The sequence below is a fragment of the Akebia trifoliata genome, chromosome 13 (genome assembly GCF_017979445.1).
Source record: "Akebia trifoliata isolate Shusen 1 chromosome 13, ASM1797944v1, whole genome shotgun sequence".
In the NCBI taxonomy this organism is placed as follows: domain Eukaryota; kingdom Viridiplantae; phylum Streptophyta; class Magnoliopsida; order Ranunculales; family Lardizabalaceae; genus Akebia; species Akebia trifoliata.
In genome coordinates this window covers 1,446,495-1,468,756 of record NC_141387.1, presented here as the reverse complement: position 1 = coordinate 1,468,756, position 22,262 = coordinate 1,446,495, and the positions used below count along the sequence as shown (strand labels likewise).

Genomic DNA, 22,262 nt, shown 5'->3' with positions numbered 1-22,262 from the left:
AGTTTATACTTTATAATAGAAAAATCAATTACTTCTTAAATTTAAGCTTGAACCCGTTCAAGTTTCAAATGGCCCGTTGATGCAAGCCGGACCAAACCATGAATGAAAACTAATGAGTTGGATACTACAATGGGTCGGCTCTGGTTCTTATCGATTTTGGTTTTACTTTCAGAATTAGAACCAACCGTACAAATACTCGATACTCATGAGATACCCATTAAGAGAGTTAATTTTTAAAAATAAAAATAAAAATCCATTAAGTTGAGCATTTATTTGTTGTTTTGTTGCAATTGAATAATAATGTAGGATTGAATTGATGTTCTATTCAAATTACATTTACTTAAGATATATTTTGATTAATATTTAATTACATTATTAAATTTATTATTATTAAAAGTCAAACATATTTATTATTTGGGTCCCCAACAAGACTTTATTCTTATCGGGTCCTTGAGATGGCTATCCGGAACCCGACCCTAAAATGGACTCTCCTCGTTATAATTTATAAGTCACTGCCATGCAATTATGACGTACTTTTTGTGGGCCCACATGAAGCTTGCATGCGATCTTTTGTTTCGTTTCTCTGACATCCACTTGTCCACACCGAAATCTTGGTGTCGTTTTTTACATGTGCATCGTGGCATACGATATGGGCCTTATCCTATTTTAATAGATAACACACGTAAGCACCAAAATAATTCTCCCCAAAATGGCAAAAGTGGTCCCTACCACGAAGTAACATATTTTGGTGCGGAATCAGTCCAAATTGATGTGGTCCCCTTACCTAAATGAGTGTGCAAGTAAAGTCTTGCTTACTGCATGATGAAGTGGGCCCATGATACCCTGCTTTCACATCTTGATCTGATGGCCAAGAAAACTGTTTGATTCCACTTTTGATTTCTTGGTAGCCAAATAGTTTAATCAAGTATGAAGTACTATTTTCTGAATGGTGGGTCCCACACATTAAATGTGCATCACAGTTTGTTGGGAAGGTAGACGGTTTTTAGCGTCTATTAAATTACACATCATAAAGAGAAATATGTGAAGGAAACTAAGTCCAACGGGGTTTAATTTGCTATTTTCCAAACTACAATCATTTGATGTTCTCATAAAAAATATGAGTTGCCCTACGCCCCCATCACAGAACGTCGGGATATATATGACCAATAAATCCTTTTTTATGTATCTCGAGGTAAATGATCTATGATTTTGTGATGGGGGTGTGCGTTAGAGGAGAGCGTCATACTATCAGGATTTTTAGACTTATTAACATTGTGATATTGAAATGAATAAACTTGAAAGACAGGACCTCACATTGCACATCCTGACAGTAAAGTGTATAAGAACCATAGACACTTTTTTCGAGATACGAGTGAAAAAGTATCTATGGTTCTTATACACTTTCACGTTAAGATGTGTGATATGATGTACAATCTTGAGGTTACTGCACCACAACTCTATTGAAATTACCTCTTGTTACAATTATGAACAAGAAAACTATATAAATTCTTATCGTGTCGAGCATTTTCTTACTTTTCTCTACTTTTTTCCCATCTTTTTTATCTTATAGTCACTGTGATTACATTGATAAAGTAATAAATCAAACACTTATTTAACAATTGACCCAATAATAAATTATTATTATTTGATCTATTTTTTTTTTGTCTAATGATTTTCTAATGCCCCCTCTGACACACACCCCCATCATAGAATCGTATATATTTTTCTCGGGATATGCATGATTATAAAATATTTTTCTTATGTATCTCGAGGCAATTGATCTATTGTTCTGTGATGTGTGTGTGTGTGTGTCAGATCATCACGATTCTTATCAGAATTGTCCAATACATATCTTAACATGAATGAAAATTTATCTCTTAAATTTTTTTTTCTAGGTGGAATCTCCATTTCTCTAAAACGTTACAATAATTGTGAGGTGTTGACAAGAATTCTCAATGATCAAGCTTTGCAAAGGGTTACGACTAGGAGCTCTCGTCATCCCAACATAAATCTTAGAATTAATTAACAAAAAATGATCAAACTCTATGATCATGAATCAACCATAAAAAATAAAGTATTTCAAAAGATATTAAAAAAACATCAAGCATTTATGTATTAGTAATACAACAAATTTATAACTTTAATGACGTGTCGAATTCTCCTGCCTTCCAATAACTTCTTATACGATAAAGAGTGTTGTATCAAATTCAGATGGAGGTCTCCTTAAATCCCTTCTGCGAGATAACGACGAAGCTGGCGCGAAGTATCAGATCCAGAGATTTATTGCAGATATTTAAATTTCTAAATTACGATTTTGCCCCTCCCTCCTCTCTTCGTCGTCGTCGTCTTCTTCTTCTTCTTCAACCTCTTACAGAGAGTCCAAGACAGATGGATAAACTCCAATTAATGACGTGTCGGTCAACGTGTCCCTGATGAATGGCATCTTCTTGACACGTCTTACAACCAACAAAAACTCTCTCTCTCTCTCTCTCTTTTATAACTGTTCTGGTTCGTCTGTTTAAATTGTTTGGGAACGCGTGACTTACATCTATCTGTGTCCGTTGATATATAACGTCCTAAGATCTCGACGGTCGACGTGTCTGTCGACGCCTCGTGATCAGTCTTGGAGGGCGTCTGTTATGAAGTTCGACGGTGATTCTTTCTTCTTCAACTCCTCTTCTTGCTCTTCTCTCATTCCACTTTCATGGAATTTCCAGTTTTTTTCTTCTTTTTTTTTTTTCAAAAATTTTCAAAATTCATTGTTGTTGTGTTAACTCTTAGAATAATTTCTTTTTTGGATTGATTTCTGCAGAGATCTTGAGGTTTCACGCGTTTAATCTTTTTTTTTTTTTTGCTTAGATGGAGACAAGAGAAAATGGGCAATATTTCTTCCCTCTAACGAGTTTGCAGATTGGGTAATTAATCAGATTTTGTTCTTCTATATCGTATTTTGTGGAATCGTTGAGTTCTATAGGATAATTTGTTTAACAGATTGATTTATTTTATGTAATTTTAATTACTTCTAACTCTTTTTTATTAAAGCTTGAAATTTGGAACCGATTCTTAAATCAAGTTTGGATTTTTTTTTAATGGGTTATTAATTGAATTATTATAAACAAATCAAAAGGCATGCATTTTACCTTTCCAAGTATGGATTGACATTGCTAGAGAAGAACGAAAGGACCATGTTATAAGGAGATTAAAGATCGTCCATAGGAACGAAGATCTTGGATTATTTTCCCTCTTTAGAAATTTGACATAATTTAGGTTAACATGATTGATGGAGGAGATCTATATGTCATGTTATGTTGGATGAATAATTTCTCCTACTTTTGGGGGATGACATTGTTCCTGATTCGATGGTATGGTATCGTGATTACATTACATTACATGAACCACCATGTTTGTTTGGAGATAACAAATTTCTTACACCAGTCGCCAGACACGATGTAACTCTCCTTTATTTGATCTTGGGATCTCCATGCCTTGAGTAGTTAATCAAAGTATCGAGCTTTTTGTGGAGGTGTTAGAGTTTCAAGGGTAGGCGAGGGACCATAGGGTCTAGAGAATTGGTATATATGTGTGCTTGCATGAGCATGGAGTGGGCTCTCGATTATGATGCAGAAATGAACCATATGCCATATCCTGACCGGAGAATCGGTATATCACCCCCATAGGTTTGGTACAACCCAAATACTACAACATAGTTGGAAAATTCGCCATCGAATATAATTATTTTATCAGTGATTCCATTTGGAAGCTCTTGATGGATGTTCTAGATTAAGAATTTTAATAAGTTGCACAATTAATAAGACGGGTGTCATCAACTAAAGCCGTCTCTCTTGTTCCAAGTCATGCATTAAATGTTTGCCCATTGTAAAAATACTATCAAATGTAAACATTTGCTGGTTTTTAGGTAAGTGCTTTATTTCTCTAAATCAAGCCAAATTTTGGGTTTTGGAGAAACATGTTTGTTCTGAGGCCTGAAAAAAAAATGTTTCCATTGTGACTAATTACATCTAGTGCTCTGGTCTTGTACTGTGCAGGGATTTACAATCTTACCGTTCATATCTCACTCTTTTTTTGGCCTGCGAAAGCAATAAATTCTTTATCTTGGTGGATAACCGGCCATGGCTGATAGGATTGGATTCCCGGGCTACACACCTGTGGCAATTAATGGTTACCAAGGTTGCAAACAACACTCTAGTTTATCGCATTAAACTTGCTTTAAAGATGATAACCACATAAAATTGAACAGTTTCAAGTGCCATATTTCACTGCTTACAAGATGATAAGCACGTGACAAATTAAATTTTATTCGTCTGCAGTCCAGGTTGTCCCCTTTTGCGAACACCAGAGTGCGGCGGGAGGCAAAGGATTTTGGAGAGAGGCTTAACTTTACGGGTACTTCTAGTGAATCCAAAAAATTCAAGAGATGGTTCACATTAATCAATGCTGCAGCATTATCTCAAAAGAAAGTCTTACTTCCTGTGAAGAAACTGAGGAATTCTGTTCTCTTAAATAGCGAGTTGCATCGGACCTTATATGGTTTTATTGCATTTGAAGTTTCATGGACTAATGTCCGTGGTATCAACTATCTCAATGAACTTCAGGTATTCTATCTTCTTCAAGCTGCATCTTTTGTTTTTTAATTTTTTTCTATGATTTTTGTGTTTAAAAGTTCATGTTTGATTCGTGCAGACAGACACATCAATGGCAATAGAGGCTAAATTCATGAAAAGATGGGAATTTGACAGTATAGAGCAGGCTTCGGGCTGTATTATGTCATGGTTCTCAGGGACACAATATGAGCGGCTTCTCTTACGAGAGTATTTGGATTCCATCATAGGTACATTATTGAACTCCTATTTTAATTACATGTGTTATTTTTAAGAGCTTCTATTGCCGCACCAACTTTTGTTAACACCACCCCAAGATGTGTGCTAATTCTGGTGATTACATATGAATTGGAGTGGTGTTAGCAAAAGTTGGTGTGACAATAAAATCTCTATTTTTGGTTTCAACAATTGATTTTACTTGAATCTTTTCCAGGGGAGGTGTTCTATGATGCTGAAGAAGACTTCTCAACGAGTGATCCTACTGGTGATGTTGGAAATATATGTAATGATGAGGAGTATAGTGAAGATAAATATACGTGTGGTCTTGGTAGCAATTTTAGTGTATACCCTGCAAGTGTCAAATGCCTAACGAGTGTGCTACACGCACCTCCTCCCCCCATTGGACTATATAAGAGAAGAATGGTAACGAAATCCAGTAGTTCCGGGGGTGAAGATTCATTTTCTGAGGAATCTCACAGTGAAATTTTTATCTCACCAAGAAAGTTAGATACATCGACTTCTACTAATGCTAATGACATCACAGTTGAAGCTACTCAATACAGAGATGTCTTGATTTTGTTTAGGTTCAATGACCATGATCTTCCATTCAAATTGAGGGAAATAATCATGTCTGATCTCTGGCTACTTACTTTGCTAGAATCTGGGCTTCCGTCTTGGGTTATTTTTCTTCAATCATATCCAGTATTTTGCCATCTCTATCGTCCATGGATGTGCCCTCTAGCAAGAACTTTATATGTGATGATTTCAGTTGTTACTGTTCTCATTGGATTTTATGATCTATACAAAAATGTCCCCGTTCTGAAGGCAACCGCGTCACGTTTGTGTGGGCCTCTTTTTGATTGGATAGAAACTTGGGAGATGATATCAAGGATTAAGTACTTGGGGACCATGTTATTTCTTCATAATTTTGAGATAGCCGTTACATGGTTCTTAATGGTTACACGTACTATTAAGTCATTTATTTCAGTTCTTAACATACCAATGGCAGGGCCTCTTGTGGATCTTGTGGGTTTCTTTCTCCCCTTTTGGAGTATGTGTATTGAGGCAGTAGAGAGCTTTTGTTCTGTTGTTTCGATTGCGTTTGATTCTTCATGCAGCCTAATAGTGGGTCTAGTCGAGATTTTACTCTTGCCAATCTGGTTCATCCTTTCTGTTATTTGGAGCATTGGTATGTTTTCAGCCGATTTCACAATTCCTTTATAAAAAACAAATTTTTTTTTTCTTTTACGAATTTTTTGATTAATCTTATTGTAACAGTGTGCTCTTGTTTTTATTGTACAACAGCATCATCAATTGTATGCCCAATATTTTGGTCTCTCTGGGAATTACTCTATGCTCCCATTCGCTTGGTTCTTGCATTGGCAAGATTTGTGGCTTTTGTTTTTTGGTGCATATTTGATTTTCTCGGAGAGTTTTGGTTTTCTGTAAGTAGCATTTTCCAGCTAGCGTCAGCTTCAGAGGCAACAATGAGCACATATGAGGTTTCAATGTGGCGTTCGCTTTGGAATGACCTTTTCTCACAGGTGTGATCAAGACTTTATAGCATCCTATGATCGACATCACACAAATTTCACCCATAGTCCTGTGTGTCTCAAATTAACTTTACTTGTTTTCTGTAGGTTTTCCGTGCAATTCGAAGCATAGTACATGGGTTTGCTGCCTTCTTCGCGACATGCAACAGGCACCGTCTTAGGTATTTACTGTGCTTATATTTTTCTTACTTTCTATCCTTGGACTAGCTTCTCCTCAAGACACCCAAACTTTGAGACCACCTCTCCTTCAAACAACCAAAGAGCATTGGAAACCTCTGTTTTCTAAAATAATTGGAAAATTTTATATATAGATTTGACATGCAAATATTCTTTTCAATGAAAAATGTTCATTTTTGTTCTCTTGATTTTGAAACTTGAGCCATATTGATGATAAAATAGTTAAGTCATCTCATGGCCTTTGGGAACATTCTTTTAATGTCATTGTTGCTATTAACATTTTTCTTGGTTCATTTGTTCAAATGTTTTTCATGCCGAGCTTAATTAACAAACTATGACATATTTTTCTATGACGATACACAGCATCTATAATCACATTCTGGAGTTTTTTCAACGACTATCTTGCCTAGTCCACAGATCACAACCCCTGGATTCTAGACATCGCAGACGAACGTATGGAGCTCAAAATCTAGTAAGTTCCCATGGTTCTGCATATAACTATTTTTGTACATGTTATTGTTACTATGGCATCTCATGTTCACATAAAGTGGTACACGAGCTGGGCTTAGAACGTCGTGAGATAGTTCAGTCCTATTGTTAGGAATGGGAAATGAGGCCTTTTATCTCACAGTTGAGGTGAGTGATGGTTTCGTGGAATTTCTTGAAAGGCAGGGGCCATGCTTTGATGGTCATTGGACATTATATCTTGGATAGTGCATTTGAGTTGGCACTAAGGAAGCATATTGCCCACCCTTATAAGCTCCTCAAGAAGGGTAGGTCAAGTGTTCGAAATCCCACGAAGCAATGAATTCCTTGGGGCCACCCTTCAGGCTCCAGTTGAACCTCGACTCAACCAGTTTTGGACGTAGGACTTTCTGAGGGGGTGGTATGTGTGGCTGTGGGATTAGTCTCACCTGAAAGGTGGGTGGGAATATCCACGATGAGCAAAAAAAAAAAAAAATTTCATTAATAGCTTGCCCTCTTAAATGGTTTTTTTCTGCATATTTAAAAAATACTGCATACTCTAATCTAGTATGAATGAAATGATACAGATGTTTGATTGCATACTATTTTATATTCTTTTTATTTTAGCTGAATCTGTTTATCTGATTGCACAGTCGATATCAAGGAGGAATGCCTATGGCAAATAATTTTGACCCAATTCCTTCACTCGAGCTCTGGTGGAAGTTAAAGACTTGCAAGTGTTAATTAAGGGAGCCTAGCAGCACTTATTTTCAGTTGCAGGCACTCCCAACAAATACAGGAAAAAATGGTTAAAACAAGCATACGGGATTTGATCAATATATAAATAGTCCCATGCCTTCTACTGCAGATTCTGTATAAAATTGTATCATTTACAGTTCAGGAAGAGCTTTATTTCATTTTTCCTTTTTTATTCGGCAATTTTTTTCGTTGTTGTAAATAGCAACAGTTAAGTCTGTCTGTACAGCCCCGTCTCATAAGAATTGGTCTTTATTATAATTATTAACTTCAGTTTTTGAATAACTCTACTAATAGTTATTTTACATCAGCGTTACATCCAAACGAATGTTACATAGTAATTAAATTTTTTTTGCAGATGGCCATCCTAATTGAGCTTCACCTGTTGTGACTGTGTGAGAGAACTATGATTAAATTTAGGGAATCAATTATGATGATTTGAACCCACTCAATTACAATCCTAGTTTTCAAAAAAGATCAAGGGGAATAACTGAAACGCGGATGGAGACTGAAAGTATCCACAAAATCCGGATGTCAACCAGTGATTAAAGCGACACTTTTGATTTGATCACACATTGCAAAGAACTCTCAATTGGAAAAAGACTCCCTAAATATGACACTTTTGATTTGATCACACATTGCAAAGAACTCTCAATTGGAAAAAGACTCCCTAAATATGTCAACCGCACGAGGTGGGGGTGAATCAAAAGTGTGAACCAAGGAGGAGATGAAAATATAATGAGAAGGCTTTCTTCTTTTTTTCCTTGGGAGTTTTTCAACTTGGAAAAACCGAGTCTTTAGGTGGATTCTACCCCCCCCTAAAAGCAATGAACTTTAAGAGATAAGCTCACCCTCTTCTTTAATCTCTCTTTCCAACATATTTCAAAGTAAAAGAACTCTAACCCGAGTGCGGAGTGCTTTCGAAAGACTTTTAACTTTGGATGACATGCTGAACGGACACATCCCTTGTGTAGATCAGCAAAACATAACTCAAGACGGACATTGAGCCATTTATATAAAATAAAATTTTAAAAAGGGCAAGAACATGATATTAGCTAAAATTCAGAACAGAGTTGCAGGGAATGGAAAAGAAACCACAATATATAATCTAGAGAGAGTATATAGTCTAGGAAGGCAAGTGTCCAAAACATTCATCAGTCATCACCAACATCATCATCGACTACTAGTCCCAAAGATTTGGGCAAAGTTAAACGAATCATGACCTTCCATTCAATTCTGTCTAGAACGAGCAATTCTCCATACCATTACTAGATATTTCTTACAATTCCAGAAACATAATCTTGCACAACCTAGAGCCATGAGAAATTATATTTGCATTTTGTTCTTGTGACGAGTACGTCAACACAAGAGGAAACTAGACAGTAACACCACCGGTTTGGTGTAGCATGGCATCAACCTCATCTCCATCCTCCATTTCGAGCTGTAATAACAAAGGATTAAGATCAGTTCCAATAAGCACAAACCAAACATTAATTGAAATAAGAGGGCGGGAGAGAGAGAGAGAGAGAGGAATACTTCATCAGGAGTCTGCTCTCCTCGGAGACGACGACCATCAAACAGAAAGGCAATCGAGTTCATATCTACCGACTGCCTATCACAGTATGCATTCATGAGCTTCCTTAATTGAGTGCTTCTCTTAATCCTGAAAAAGACTTCATTGCCATCCTACAACCAAATACATCAAGACCCCAAAACTCATACTAAATCACAAGATTCATGTAACAACTGCAACAAATAACTCTGTCGTGCCAAGGTTAGTTGCAAACTGTTCCATCTACAAATTTACCTTTCCAAATGCTACCATGGTTTTAAATCTCGTCCGAGACCAAGATGACTCGTCTGATACATTTCGGTATCGTCCACCAATGAGACGGATTGACAAGTCAAACGTATCAGACGTGATTTAAAATCACAGTGCATTTTTCTCATTGTTGGACGAGACGACTCAAACGTATTGGAAAAATCTTCCGAGACAACTCAGTCTCGTTCATGGACAAGACGTCAAAACAAATTTTAAAACCATGAATGCTACTAAAAAAGATTGCTTTGCAGATAACCAAAATGCACCATATTTTCACAAAGGACCCAAGAAAACATCCAAAGTGCTCAAAATAAAACATGGGTATTTGTCTCACCCAACAATTCTTAGCTAAGAAAGGTATTGGAACATAAATCAATAAGCTTATGTTCATATAAGATCTGTGCTGGTTATCGACCCATATCTAAAAATCACTTTTTTCTATGAGAACAACCACAAAAGGAAACCCTAAATTCATCTGTAATCACGGATTGCAGATCAACACTGTAAAAGAAGCCAATTTTTCGTGATTATAAAGAAGAAAGAAATAAACCCAAAAAATTACAAACGGGTGAAAACCCAGTATCCATAAACCTACTAAATCGTCAAACACAAAATCCTAATCAAACTTTATCCAAATACATAGAAACTCTAGAAATATCTGAATTTTTTTTTTTTTTATATAAAAATTTGAAACAAACCCAAAACCCTAACTGAACCAACTAGACAGTCTTAACAGTCTAACCCTAGAATCTTCTACACTTCCTCACAAGCGATAGAAACCCTAATCAAACTTAAGCCAAATACATAGAAAACTCAAAAAAATCTCTGACCCATAAAATGAAAAATCTTAACTTGAAAAAGACCCAAAAACCTAATTGAACCAAATAGACAGTCTTAACACCCTAGAAACCTCCACACAAGACCGAAACCCTAAAGTAGAGACACTGATACATAAAAACCTCTACAAAGAAAACTAGAAAAAGAACCTTAAAAACCCTAATCGAGCTAATTATATATTAGAAAAACAAGACAAAGAGATCACAGACCTGACCCTTAACCTTGAGATTGATATGAGCAGATTGATCATTGGGTTTCTTATCTTCTTCCTGGTTCGTAACACCCGACATTTTCTCCTCTTCTACACAATACGGCACGGTTTCTTCTTCCCTTCCAGGCCTTCCCTCTGCTTGAAGAGCACGCTAGGCCGGTTTGCTTTTTCAAAATATATAAATAAAGATAGATTCTATAGACACACAAACTTTTACTTACAACACACAAATCATTGAAATCAACGTTTTAGTATAGATTGGTGTGTTATACGTAAAAGTTAGTGCGTGAATAAAAGCCCTCTAAATCAATCAAGGGTTTCCGGTGTTTGTTTAGACAGATGGACGGCCAGGATATTTCAGGGCTTCTGATTCCCATCATCGTGATTGTTTGTTAATCAACTTTGTAATCTTTAAGAAGAATCACACGATCCCAACCGCTTATAAGTTGTTTGATATATCTCGAGAATAAGTCGATGTTTGTTTGCCATATTTTTTAGTGTTTATTGTTGAAAAAAATTAAATTCAGCACTTTTGCCAAAATAGCGTGTTTGTTTACTCTATATTTTCAACACTTACTGTTGAAAATAAGTGAAAAAAATTCAGTACTATTTTGATGTTGAAAAAAAGTGCTGAAACGATAAGTACTTCGCTTTTTTCAACACGGACAAGTATGCCTTTTGTTTTTTTGAGCATGGACAAGTATGCCCTTTTTCTTAAAAGGATATTACCTCTTATATCCCATGGATAGTATATAAAACACCATCAACTCCATAAATTTATACCCACACCATGGCTAAATTATTTTGTCTTATATGGGTTAAAAGTTTTGGAATGAGTTGATTTTTAGTGAGGATGATCTTTATAATAAGGAGATCATCCTCACAAAAATCAGCACATCTTGAAACTTCTAACCCTATTAAAACAAGTTCAAGAACAGTAAATCGTCCACTTTTTTTTTTTTTTGAAACTATTTTTGACGAGTTAGAAGTTTCAAAATGGACTGATTTTTGGTGAGGATGATCTCTAGACCATATAGACCATCTTCACTAAAAATTTGCTTATTACAAAAACTTTAACCCATATAAAAAGAAAAAAAAATGGCTGTAGTGTGGGTTGCCCTTATAATGCATAGGGTGCTTTATAGTTACACATCCTTCATTTCTATCGAAAATTATTCATCCAAATTAAGTTCTTTTAAAGTTGATTTCAAATGTTGGTGACTTGAATAACATTATTATTTAATTTGAAATTTATGGGCTTTTATAAATAATAAAATTATTATTATAAATTGAAGATTGAGTATTATTTATTATTTAAAAATAAATTATATTTAATTTATAAGAAATAATATATTTTATTGTATTTAATAATAAATAAACATTTGAAACATGCAAACAATGTATAATATGATTGTAAGGGTAACAAAGACAATTTACCAGTTTCAGCAATGTGGAACAAACATGATTCAGCATCTAAACAAACAACTTTTTCAACACTTAAATTTAGTGCTTATAAGTTTCAACGCTTAATGCTATTCAACACTTATTTTTTTCAGTTTAACAAACAGTAACCTAAGTCACATTGGATTTCATAATTTACTAACATGATGTTTCTTGATTATCCAATATTTAATTCTATAAACTGTAATTAGTCATAGGTTATGTTTAGCTATACTTCTAAACTCTAAGTGTGTGTTTGGTAACACTTCTGAAGTCTGAATGAAGGTGATCCACTTTTAAAATTCAAACTTTAAAAGTTTTATTTCTGTTTGTTTTAATTCAGATTTCGGACTTTAGAATTAAAATTCAGAAGTTTTGAACCAGCAATGGAGGGATGTTGGATGAAACTTTTGAAGTCTGATTTCTAGTTTCAGACTTCAAATATTTCTAGACTCCAGACTTTAGAAGTGTTACCAAACATAGCATAAAACATTTGAAATTTGGAATCTAGAAATCAAACTTCAGAAGTTTCATCCAGCATGCCCATCACTGATTCAAAACTTCTGAATTTCAATTTTGAAATCTAAATATGAAACAGAACAAACAAAAATAATACTTTTGAAGTCTAAATTTTAAAGATGTCCCATATCCATTCAGACTTCAGGAGTGTTACCAAACACACTTACTACCATGGTACAAAATTTTCCTTTTTAATTTGGTTAAAACACACCTCCACCATAATCATCAAAGCTCTAATGGACCATGTGTATGTGTGTGTATATGTGTGTATATATATATAGGGAGCGGTTCAGCGGCCTCAAAGTGTTCCAAGCTTCATGTCTAGCTTTTATGGCCATCGGATAGAAGCGAATCCAACGGATCAACGGCTCTAAACGATTGTAAAGTTAAAACCTTTACTAATTAATTAACACCCCCTCATAGAACTAAGTATTCAGTTTTAAGTTCCCCCTTCCTTCTCTCCTTCTCTTCTTCGAATGTCTCTCTCCATCACAAAACCCATCGAACTCTCTCTCTCTCTCTCTCTCTCTCTCTCTATATATATATATATATATATATATATATATATATATATATATATATATATATATATATAGTTACTATCTCTCTTTCAAAAGTGAAGTTCGAAAACCCATCTTTCTTATATGTTCAATAACTCAGCACCCACTTTCACCAATGGGCGAGGCCTATCAAAGAATGGCCTTGACTGCCATCCATCAGATTTTAGTGAATATTGATAAATGGAATTTCATCAATTACATTTTGTATATCATTCATTTGTTCCTCATCATGGTTTGCTCTGCTTGATCGATTCTCTATATTTCTTGTAGGATCAACTTGACAGAGTGGGCTTGCTGTTTGGTAGTTTTATTTATAATGTTGGGATTAGGTACAAATGGTGTACCTCCACTTGTCCAGTCAAGAACCCCACCACCAACACTTATGGGTCTGCCCAATCTTCCTACATCTTTGGGAGGTTATCCAAAAAGAGATAGTAACTATAGAGAGAGAGCTTCGATGGGTTTTCGAGAGAGAGAGTTCGATGGATTTTCGATAGAGAGAGAGTTCGATGGGTTTTGTGAGGGAGAGAGACATTCGAAGAAAAGAAGGAAAGAAGGAAGGGGGACTTAAAATTGAATACTTAGTTCTATGAGGGGGTGTTAATTAATTAGTAAATATTTTAACTTTACAACCGTTTAGAGCCGCTGAACCGTTGGATTTGCTTTTATCCGATGGCCATAAAAGCTAAGCACGAAACTTGAAACACTTTGGGGCCGCTGAACCGCTCCCATATATATATATATATATATATATATATATATATATATATATATGTTTTTTTTTTCCCTCGTATTTGAAGTTCTTCAATTTGGGTGTCCGTTAAAAGGACTCATTTTAGTCCTCTTTTGTTTCATAATCTTTCTTTTATGAGTCTAATCTTTATGTGATAGTGATGTTATATATTTTATTGAAATTTGTGTTGTAAAAATAGTTGATTGGCATGTTGCCAAACAAGTTTTATTCCTCTCCAAGGTTTACATTTTAGTACATTTTTCAGGATAGAGTGGGATGGAAGAACATGATTTGATTACCTATCAAAATAAATAAATAAAACAGTATTCGATTAACTGACTCCAAACGTTTGAGATAAAGCATCGTTGTTGTCTTCCTGCTTTCTTGATTGAATGAAGTTTCATCTTCGGCTATCAAAAGCTTTGACTTGAAATTGGGTCTTCAAGGGGAAATGGCCTTCAAACTGGTTCTTTGTAGCACCTTGAAGTAGCTCGAGATCTGCACACTTGTTGGAATGTAGGGAAACCGATCTCAAGAGTCTAATTTCTGTTTAATTTCACAATCCTATTGTATGTACAAGACTTTGACATATATATAAGATGTTCGGTACAATAATCTTCCAACCTACATGTGTACAAACTACAATTCCGCACAACTTGTCCTTGTGGAGAAATTACAGCGAACATCACGCGACCTCATACTTGTTGAGATGTAAACAAATATGTATGCCAAACTGCACCCAAGCATGCAAGAATCAGTGTTGTAATAATAATAATTATTATTATTCTACAGATATATTATTATTAATTTCTATTCTCTTTAACCTCGGCCGAGGAAAAAATCATCAGTTGCCACCACTTTGCAATGTTTGCAGGCCTGCCTTCCAAACTCAGCAGAAAACAGCACAAAATGGATTTATATTTTTTAAAACATTCGGCAAAAAAACGTAAGATGGGTATCCTTTCATTCAGGAAAAAATAAAAAAAAGCGACAAAAAGTACACACTGAAACCAAAAAAAGGAAATCACATTTGACTCAAGGATATTTTTGTGACTAACAATGTCAGACAAAGGATTCCCCATCAAGAATCTTACCCTCTCTATTTTGTTCAAAGCTCTAAGATCATCACAAATATCAAAGACATATGGCATGATTGTGTTAGAAAGATCATTACGGATTACCCATGTCATTTGGTTGTTCTGATCATAGTTACCAAGTCGGGGTTCGGGAATAAGTCGGCAAGGGAAAAAGTTTAAAAAAAAAAAATCAAAATCAAAATAATTTTGGAACAATAAATTTTTTTCTACTAAGTAGTGTTATCATTTATATCATCAAATACTATTTTAAAGTTTAAACTATAAGAATAAACCATAAAAGAAAAAAATTAGGGCTCTATTCTGATTTTTGAGTTCAATTTTAGTTTTAGAGAAGGTTACGTTAATTAAAACATTACCAATTTTGTATAAAAGTGGTAAAACATTCTTTTGGGTTTAAGGGATTCTAAAAATAATCATGTAATGTTAAACTAACTATGAAAAAACCCTGACGATTAAATTGTGATTTAATTGACAACATATAAAACCACGATTTAAACAGGACTTTTTGAAATAGTCAGCGACATTGATGACTATGGTTCTGATTACCAAACAACTTCGCGCATTGATTGGTCTCTAATAGTTGAGAACCAAAGAGTTCCCATTGAGGTTTGAGAGAGACGTATACTTAAAAATTTATCAATGGCAATATATAACGAGCATGTGTTTCTCTCCAAGGGAACACACCTGATGAACTCTTTCATCAGCTGAGGCTGAGGAATCAATCCCATACCATATTAGTGTATTGAAAGCATGGTTTTAAATCTCAGCCAAGACCGAGGTGACTCGTCTGACTTGTCTCGGTATCACCCACCAACGAGACGAGTTGACAAGTCGTCTCAAAGACATGGTTTGTTCTAATTCTAAGCCTTTTTTTTTTTAAAAAATCTCGTCCGAGATGACTCAAATAAAATATCAGATATCTCGTCCGAGACAACTCGGTCTCATTCATGAATGAGACGTCAAAACAAGTTTTAAAACCATGATCGAAAGATTTCTGAAGTTTGAAAATTAAAATATAATTAATTGGCATAGCTGAAACATGCAAATGCAACAAGCTGGGACCTGTGGTGCGAGTGACCAACCTACCTGGAGTTTCCTTATTTTGTAGGATCATTGAATGGCTTCAACCATAGGGACAGAAAACTTCATTTTATATCTGGCATATGGAAGAATAAAAAATATCATTTTTGAACAAAGCAACAGTGTCCTAAAAATAGACCGTCAACAACAAATTTTTACCTGGTTAAAATGTGACACATGTTGGCTAGGGTGCATCAGGACCGACTGATCAAGATGTGATTGTCCCTATATAATTATTCAAATATCTTTGTTAACTTAAACATCAAAGAATGTTATAGAGGATCTGGCATATATAATAAAGCATGACTTCAAATGAGAAATTACAAACAAAGCAAATGTCTTCCCTAAATAGATGATTAACAACCTTTTACCTGATTTAAATGCATAACATGCTGGCTAGGGTGCATTAGGACTGATGGACCAAAATGCCCAGACTGCCCGTGTAGTTACACAAATAAATTAGTTAACTTAAACATCAAACAGAATCTCAACTCCAAAATAATAAAAGCATGATTTCAAATTAAAAAATTAGCACAAAAAAAAAGTCTCTAAAAACTAGATGATCAACAACCATTTACCTGATTGACATGGTGAACAACGTCATTAGCATGCATTAGAACTGATTGACCTTGATGCCCAAACAATGCCTACATTAATTTTTAAATATCAGTGTTTTGTTCAAATTGTCAAGTACGAAGGAAACCCGAATTTTGTTTCAAGAATTATGCCAGCCTCCAACTTACCTGATTGAACTGTGGAACAACTTCAGTAGAGTGCATCATGATCGGCTGATTGTGATTCCCGGATGATCCCTGCATAATTGTTCCAAATATTACATTGCAACCAATACGTGAAGTAAGTCGCAAATCAACACGCATAAAGAACATGTTTCTAAAGGTAGTTTTTACCTGGTATGCCATTTGCGGCAAGTTTGGTGAGAAGAAGCTCCCGGGGCTAGACGATGCAAAAGGAGGCTCACTTCCTCCATCTTTCTTGGCTTTCTGGGTCTTCTTCCTATTCGATCCTCTGTCCAATGCACTCTTAAACTTTTTACTTGGTTCGTTTTTGTTTGTCTTCTTCATAGGATCCCTTAAAGTTGTCTGGTCGATTGTGTGGCACACATTACTCCTACTGTCTTCAACCTGTATGGTCTCAGGTGCCGTTTCTCTTTGAATCATATCCAATTCTTCTAAGCACACAGCCAAATGTCGTTTAACCACTAAACTTGACTGCTCATCAACAGCTCCTTTCACGGCAATGGTAAGAGCTGTATGGAATAAGTCGCTATATTGCAAAGTTGAGGACTTCTGATAATCATTTTGTACATCAATCCCACTATCTTCAATTACAACGCCGGCCTTGGCGTCTTTCATCCATCTCTTCAGAAAGTACTTAGATGGGATTTCAGCTATGCGCCTTGCAAGTAACACTCTTAATGCATGCACGCATAAGATACCAGTGAACTCAAAACTCTTGCAAGTACACTCGATCGTATTATCATCAGAGCTAAAACTCACACGCCGATTTCTATCATGCCAAATTCCATCCAACATCTCCACCTTGTAAATGCAAATTGAACCTTTTTCTTCTTCAATTTGTTCAAGATAACATGCCAAATCTCTGAACCTCTCTTGGAATGTTTTGAAAGCATTCCTAGTATACACCTGAGAAGCCTGCCTCTCAATAGATGACCTAGATGTCAGCGTAGGTTCACTCTGTTTGTTTTTGAAATCCTCTTCGGTCTCTCTTTGACGCATGTGCGACACAGCTTTCTCGTATTGACGAACAAAGTCTGTAATGCATTGAGTACCCTTAAGATAACCCTTGAAAGAAGCATTTACACTTTCACTTCGCTGTGTGGTGGTCATCCCAGCACAAAAGTGCTCTCTTCCATACACCAGTGCCCACTTCTCTCGACTCTCATACAAACCCCTCAACCATTCATTGTTAGACAACCCGTATCTATCAAGCATAGACTCCCAATCTGATTGAAATTCCTCCTCGGTTTCAGCGTTATAAATGCATTTTTTGAAATCTTTTTTAAATTGCCTATTGCCTTCATAAACATGAGAAAGGTGCTTAGCGGCATTTTGATATATATGCCATAAGCATAGACGATGATGAGTACCTGGCATCACTTTTTCTATTGCATTTTCAATAGCTTGGGCTTGATCTGTAAGAATTGTCTTTGGTCGTTTTCCAGACATTGCATTTAAAAATGATTCAAACAACCAAATGAAAGATTCAGTAGATTCATCCACGAGCAATGCACACCCAAAAATGATCGTCATTCCATGATGATTGACCCCGACTAACGGCGCACATGGCATACTATCCTTGTTCGTCCGAAACGTCGTGTCTAAACAAACAACGTCGCCAAAAAAGTCATAGTCTATTTTTGACTTGGCATCCGTCCAGAACAAATTGCATATTTGATTGTCTTGATCTACTTGAATGGCATAAGAAAACGCCGGATTCTCTTTCTGCATCCGTCTAAAGTAATTCAAAGCTACTTGAGCACCCCTTCTTTATAGATCTCCCGTTGCCTTTTTTGGTAACAATTGCCACAATCATTTTGTTTAAAGTTCAAGTGTTGTGACCCTCCATGGTCTACACAAGCGACTGAAAAGGATTGAGTTGGACCAGATCCGTTAGGGTGCATCGAATCAATATGTCCACCCTGTAAATGTTGAATATTCCGTTGCGATCTCAAGAGATGAATCTCTGCCTGACTTGCAAAACTATGATTGTGCTCTTGAACAAACATTCTAACAACCCAACTCCCGTCATCTTTCACTTTGAACCTAATACATGCCCTGCACTTTGTTCGTGTTTGTGGCCGTGGTTTCTTTGGTGGTCCTCTCGAGTGCTTACTTCGAATACCTTGCCTTGAACAAAGAAATTCTCGCAAATAAATCCGACCACTTTTGAGTCTTTTCAATTCACCTTTCCGCACACTAAACCCTAACCTCCTTGCATATGCATTGTAAAAACCGTACGCTTCATCTTCCGATTGGAAAACCATGCCAACTTTTGGCACACAATCTTCACCATCGTCTAAATTTTGTGTGACCTCCATTGCGGGTATTTCAACCCCTCTCTTCCGCACTTCCATATCTAGGATATGTTGGGTAACTTCTTGTTCATCATCCAAAGGGTCTAAATTAAGATCCCATGAATCATTTTCGCTTGAACTTCTATCACTATAGCTACCAGCCATCGACCTTGCAACACTATCCAAATACGGCGCTGTAAAAGACAATGAGAACCCCAACACCGTCTAAGCACTATTACATCTTTCAAAGTAGAGAACTTGATTTCTTCCTAAAAATCAAAATTTTGAGGGATTTGAATAAATAAATATATATAGAAACCCAATTCAAATTATAGATTATACAACTAATAACTTCATCCAAATTTTATAAACAAGTGATACCCATTTCAAAAAAACATAAAAATCTTCATTAAGGAACCCTAAACCCATGAACTGAAAGAAAAAAAAAACCCTAAAAATCAAAACCTAGACATTATGGGGGGAAAAACGATAAATTACAGAGTTTAGTCTTGTCGTCTTCAACATCGTCACCATATATGTTCATAGTCTTCAAAACCCATAAAGAAATTGAGTTAAAAAAGAAAAAAAGAAAATTTATAACTGAACACTAGAAGTATAACAAATTGCCAACAACAAACCCTAGAAACGGAACATAAAATCTAATCCTAGCAAAACAAATCCTGAATCAATAAACGAGGGGAAAATGACAAAATGCAAACTCACACGAGTTCTCCTCCTTTGGGTACGATATAGTGGTGTTGCTCGCCTTCGTTTGCAGTAGAAGAGACGTTCTGAGAGAGAGAGGAGAGAGGAGAGAGGAGAGGGGACAACAGACGATAGAGAGAGAGAGAGGAGTAGGACTTTGATACCGATAGAGGTATCAGAAACTTGATAAGGCTGTGGCACCATTTCGGGCCCACTGACCAATGGTGATTAGTGAAATCTAACCGTCAAAATACCTATGAAAAAGACTCAAAACAAAGGCAGATAGGCAGTGACGTAGAATGTTGGATGCCGAGCAGATTGAGATTTGGAATTTCTATTGATACACCAACTTTTACTTGCAACACCAAATCGTGGTTTTAAAATCATTGACGTCTCGTCCATGAAAGAGATTGAGTCGTCTTGTGCGAGACGTCTGATTTATTTGAACCGTTTCAGGCTAGATTTAAAAAAAAAAAAAAAAAAAATCCTTAGAATTAAAACAAACCAGGTCTTTGAGACGACTTGTCAACTCGTCTCGTTGGTGGATGATACAGAGAGTACTTAGACGAATCATCTCAATCTTAGACGAGATTTAAAATCATGCATAAAAAAAACCCTAACTCTTTTCTCCTTCTTTAAGTTGTAAAATAGTACTTAACATAGAGAATAACTTCCAATGTTACAAAGAGTCGTGCTGGAGTGATATTGAAATGGACATCGTTTCACACATTGACACGCTCGGAACCATAGATGCTTCTCGCATGTATCGCGATGAAAAGCATTTATGGTTATGTACACACATCCACATTAATAATATGTGAAACGATGTCAATTTCAATGTTACTTCAATATTTTTCTATTACAAATACTTTGTGTTTCATGACATGAACGAAGAAAGAATGAAAATTGATTGATTCTTTCGTAAATTACTTTGAAGTAAGTTAGACAATGAAGGTGTCTGATAACTTAGTTGATACAATCTATGGGTGATGATACCATAGACTTGGATTCAATATTGAACAGAGATTTGTTATTTTGAAATTTACATTACAAATGTAATGAAAAAGAAGTAAAATCCAAGCACTAAAAGTAATATATGAATTTTTCTCTCTATTAACTAATCACTCTTGGTTTTTTTTTTCCAATACATATGGCAACATACCATTGGTTCATTAACTTAACATATACAATTCACAACCAACAAATCTATGTTATTCAATTTGTCAATTTCAAGTTAGTGAACCCATTAAATATCAACTTACCACACACACACAAAAAGTTAGATCGTAGGTTTCATGAAATTTCTAAATTAGTGTTTCTAGCCTTTAAGTTGTATCCAAAGAACAGAGGAAAAATGAAAATGTTGTGCCTAAAAATTCATTCATTCTCTTGTTATGTTCATATTAGTTAGAGTCGTGATAATTCGACTCACTTCTTTGTACGTTCCCCTCACAGAACCTTAAATCTTTTACTTTAGGATACATAATGACAGATTTTTATGATTTTATATGATTCTGTGAAGAAAGCGTACAAAAAAATGAGTCAAATTATCAAGACTATTATTTATAACAATATCAATAAATGATTCAATTCAAAATTAGATAGAAAACTAGATTGCATCATTCTAATCTCTCTCTCCCTCATCCCTTACTTTTTCTTAAATTTTTCATCATGATTTAAATTGTAATTTTTAATTTTATTAAGGAAAATGTTGAACTGACTTCCTTCAACACTATGCTAACGTGGTAGTGTGTGCAGAAAATGATTAATTAATTTTCTCGTATATCGAGAAAAAAATCTATAATTTTTTGCATACTGCCAGGTCAGCACAAGTTCCTGCAAACACCCTTCTCTCTCTCTTTCTCTCTCCATTGGGTTCATGTAATTGGTTGATGTGTATCTCTAGGTCAAATGTCAACACAAATGAATTAATCTGAGCCAACAATGCTAAAACCTTTGATTGGGACTGATAAATGGTTATCATCTAATTGGTTGATTATCACTTAGAATAGCTACCTCGGATTTACTTGATCAAATGGTCAACTGTCTACCAAGTCCTCGTGATCGACGTGCATGAAGGTAACCTCTATTGTCCAAGCTGGGTCTCACGTATGAGATCTCAATATTGGCCCACTAGATACTAATACGTGGCATTTTTTAATGCTACTTACAGTTTCCCGGGAAAATTGACCCACAATAAATATATATATCTTCGAAACAATGACTTACCCCACGACCAAAGTCTTCTCTGAGAGACTAGTTTAAAATGACTAAAACCCACATCTTTAAGGCTTCAACCTTTAAGGCAAAACCCTTGATTTTTCTCCAAAACTATTGTTATTAGAATAATGATTTTCTGACTCTCCCCCTCGTGGTTGTGCATAGAACCATAGATTTTTTCCTCTTAGGATACA

At 35.5% G+C, this 22,262-nt stretch overlaps 3 protein-coding genes across 4 annotated transcripts; 1 reads left to right on the top strand and 2 right to left on the bottom strand.

Moving 5' to 3' along the window:
* The first annotated feature begins 2,229 nt into the window (after positions 1–2,229).
* On the top strand, positions 2,230–8,113 carry LOC147387182 (uncharacterized). Of its 2 annotated transcripts, none has more exons than XM_086420452.1 (10): positions 2,230–2,652; positions 2,813–2,915; positions 4,047–4,188; positions 4,329–4,613; positions 4,702–4,849; positions 5,053–6,027; positions 6,144–6,382; positions 6,479–6,552; positions 6,932–7,040; positions 7,687–8,113. In XM_086420452.1, exons 2-10 carry the CDS (start codon positions 2,860–2,862, stop codon positions 7,717–7,719), a joined length of 2,061 nt encoding a protein of 686 aa, XP_086276578.1. In that variant the 5' UTR covers positions 2,230–2,652; positions 2,813–2,859; the 3' UTR covers positions 7,720–8,113. The 2 variants fall into 2 exon arrangements, with proteins under 2 accessions (XP_086276578.1, XP_086276577.1); XM_086420451.1 differs by having other exon boundaries at positions 2,231–2,652; positions 2,860–2,915.
* A 759-nt stretch (positions 8,114–8,872) lies between these two features.
* On the bottom strand, positions 8,873–10,817 carry LOC147387181 (small ubiquitin-related modifier 1). The gene is made up of 3 exons (XM_086420453.1): positions 10,658–10,817; positions 9,326–9,475; positions 8,873–9,230 (listed from the first exon to the last, which is right to left on the bottom strand). The coding sequence occupies exons 1-3, from the start codon at positions 10,736–10,738 to the stop codon at positions 9,165–9,167; spliced, it is 297 nt and encodes a 98-aa protein (XP_086276579.1). The 5' UTR covers positions 10,739–10,817; the 3' UTR covers positions 8,873–9,164.
* A 3,297-nt stretch (positions 10,818–14,114) lies between these two features.
* On the bottom strand, positions 14,115–19,337 carry LOC147387180 (protein FAR1-RELATED SEQUENCE 5-like). The gene is given in 8 exon segments (XM_086420832.1): positions 14,115–14,644; positions 16,095–16,164; positions 16,248–16,313; positions 16,460–16,528; positions 16,667–16,735; positions 16,832–16,900; positions 16,997–18,598; positions 18,601–19,337. Coding segments are annotated over 7 exon segments (2,589 nt in total). The 5' UTR covers positions 19,309–19,337; the 3' UTR covers positions 14,115–14,644; positions 16,095–16,158.
* Positions 19,338–22,262: the final 2,925 nt, after the last annotated feature.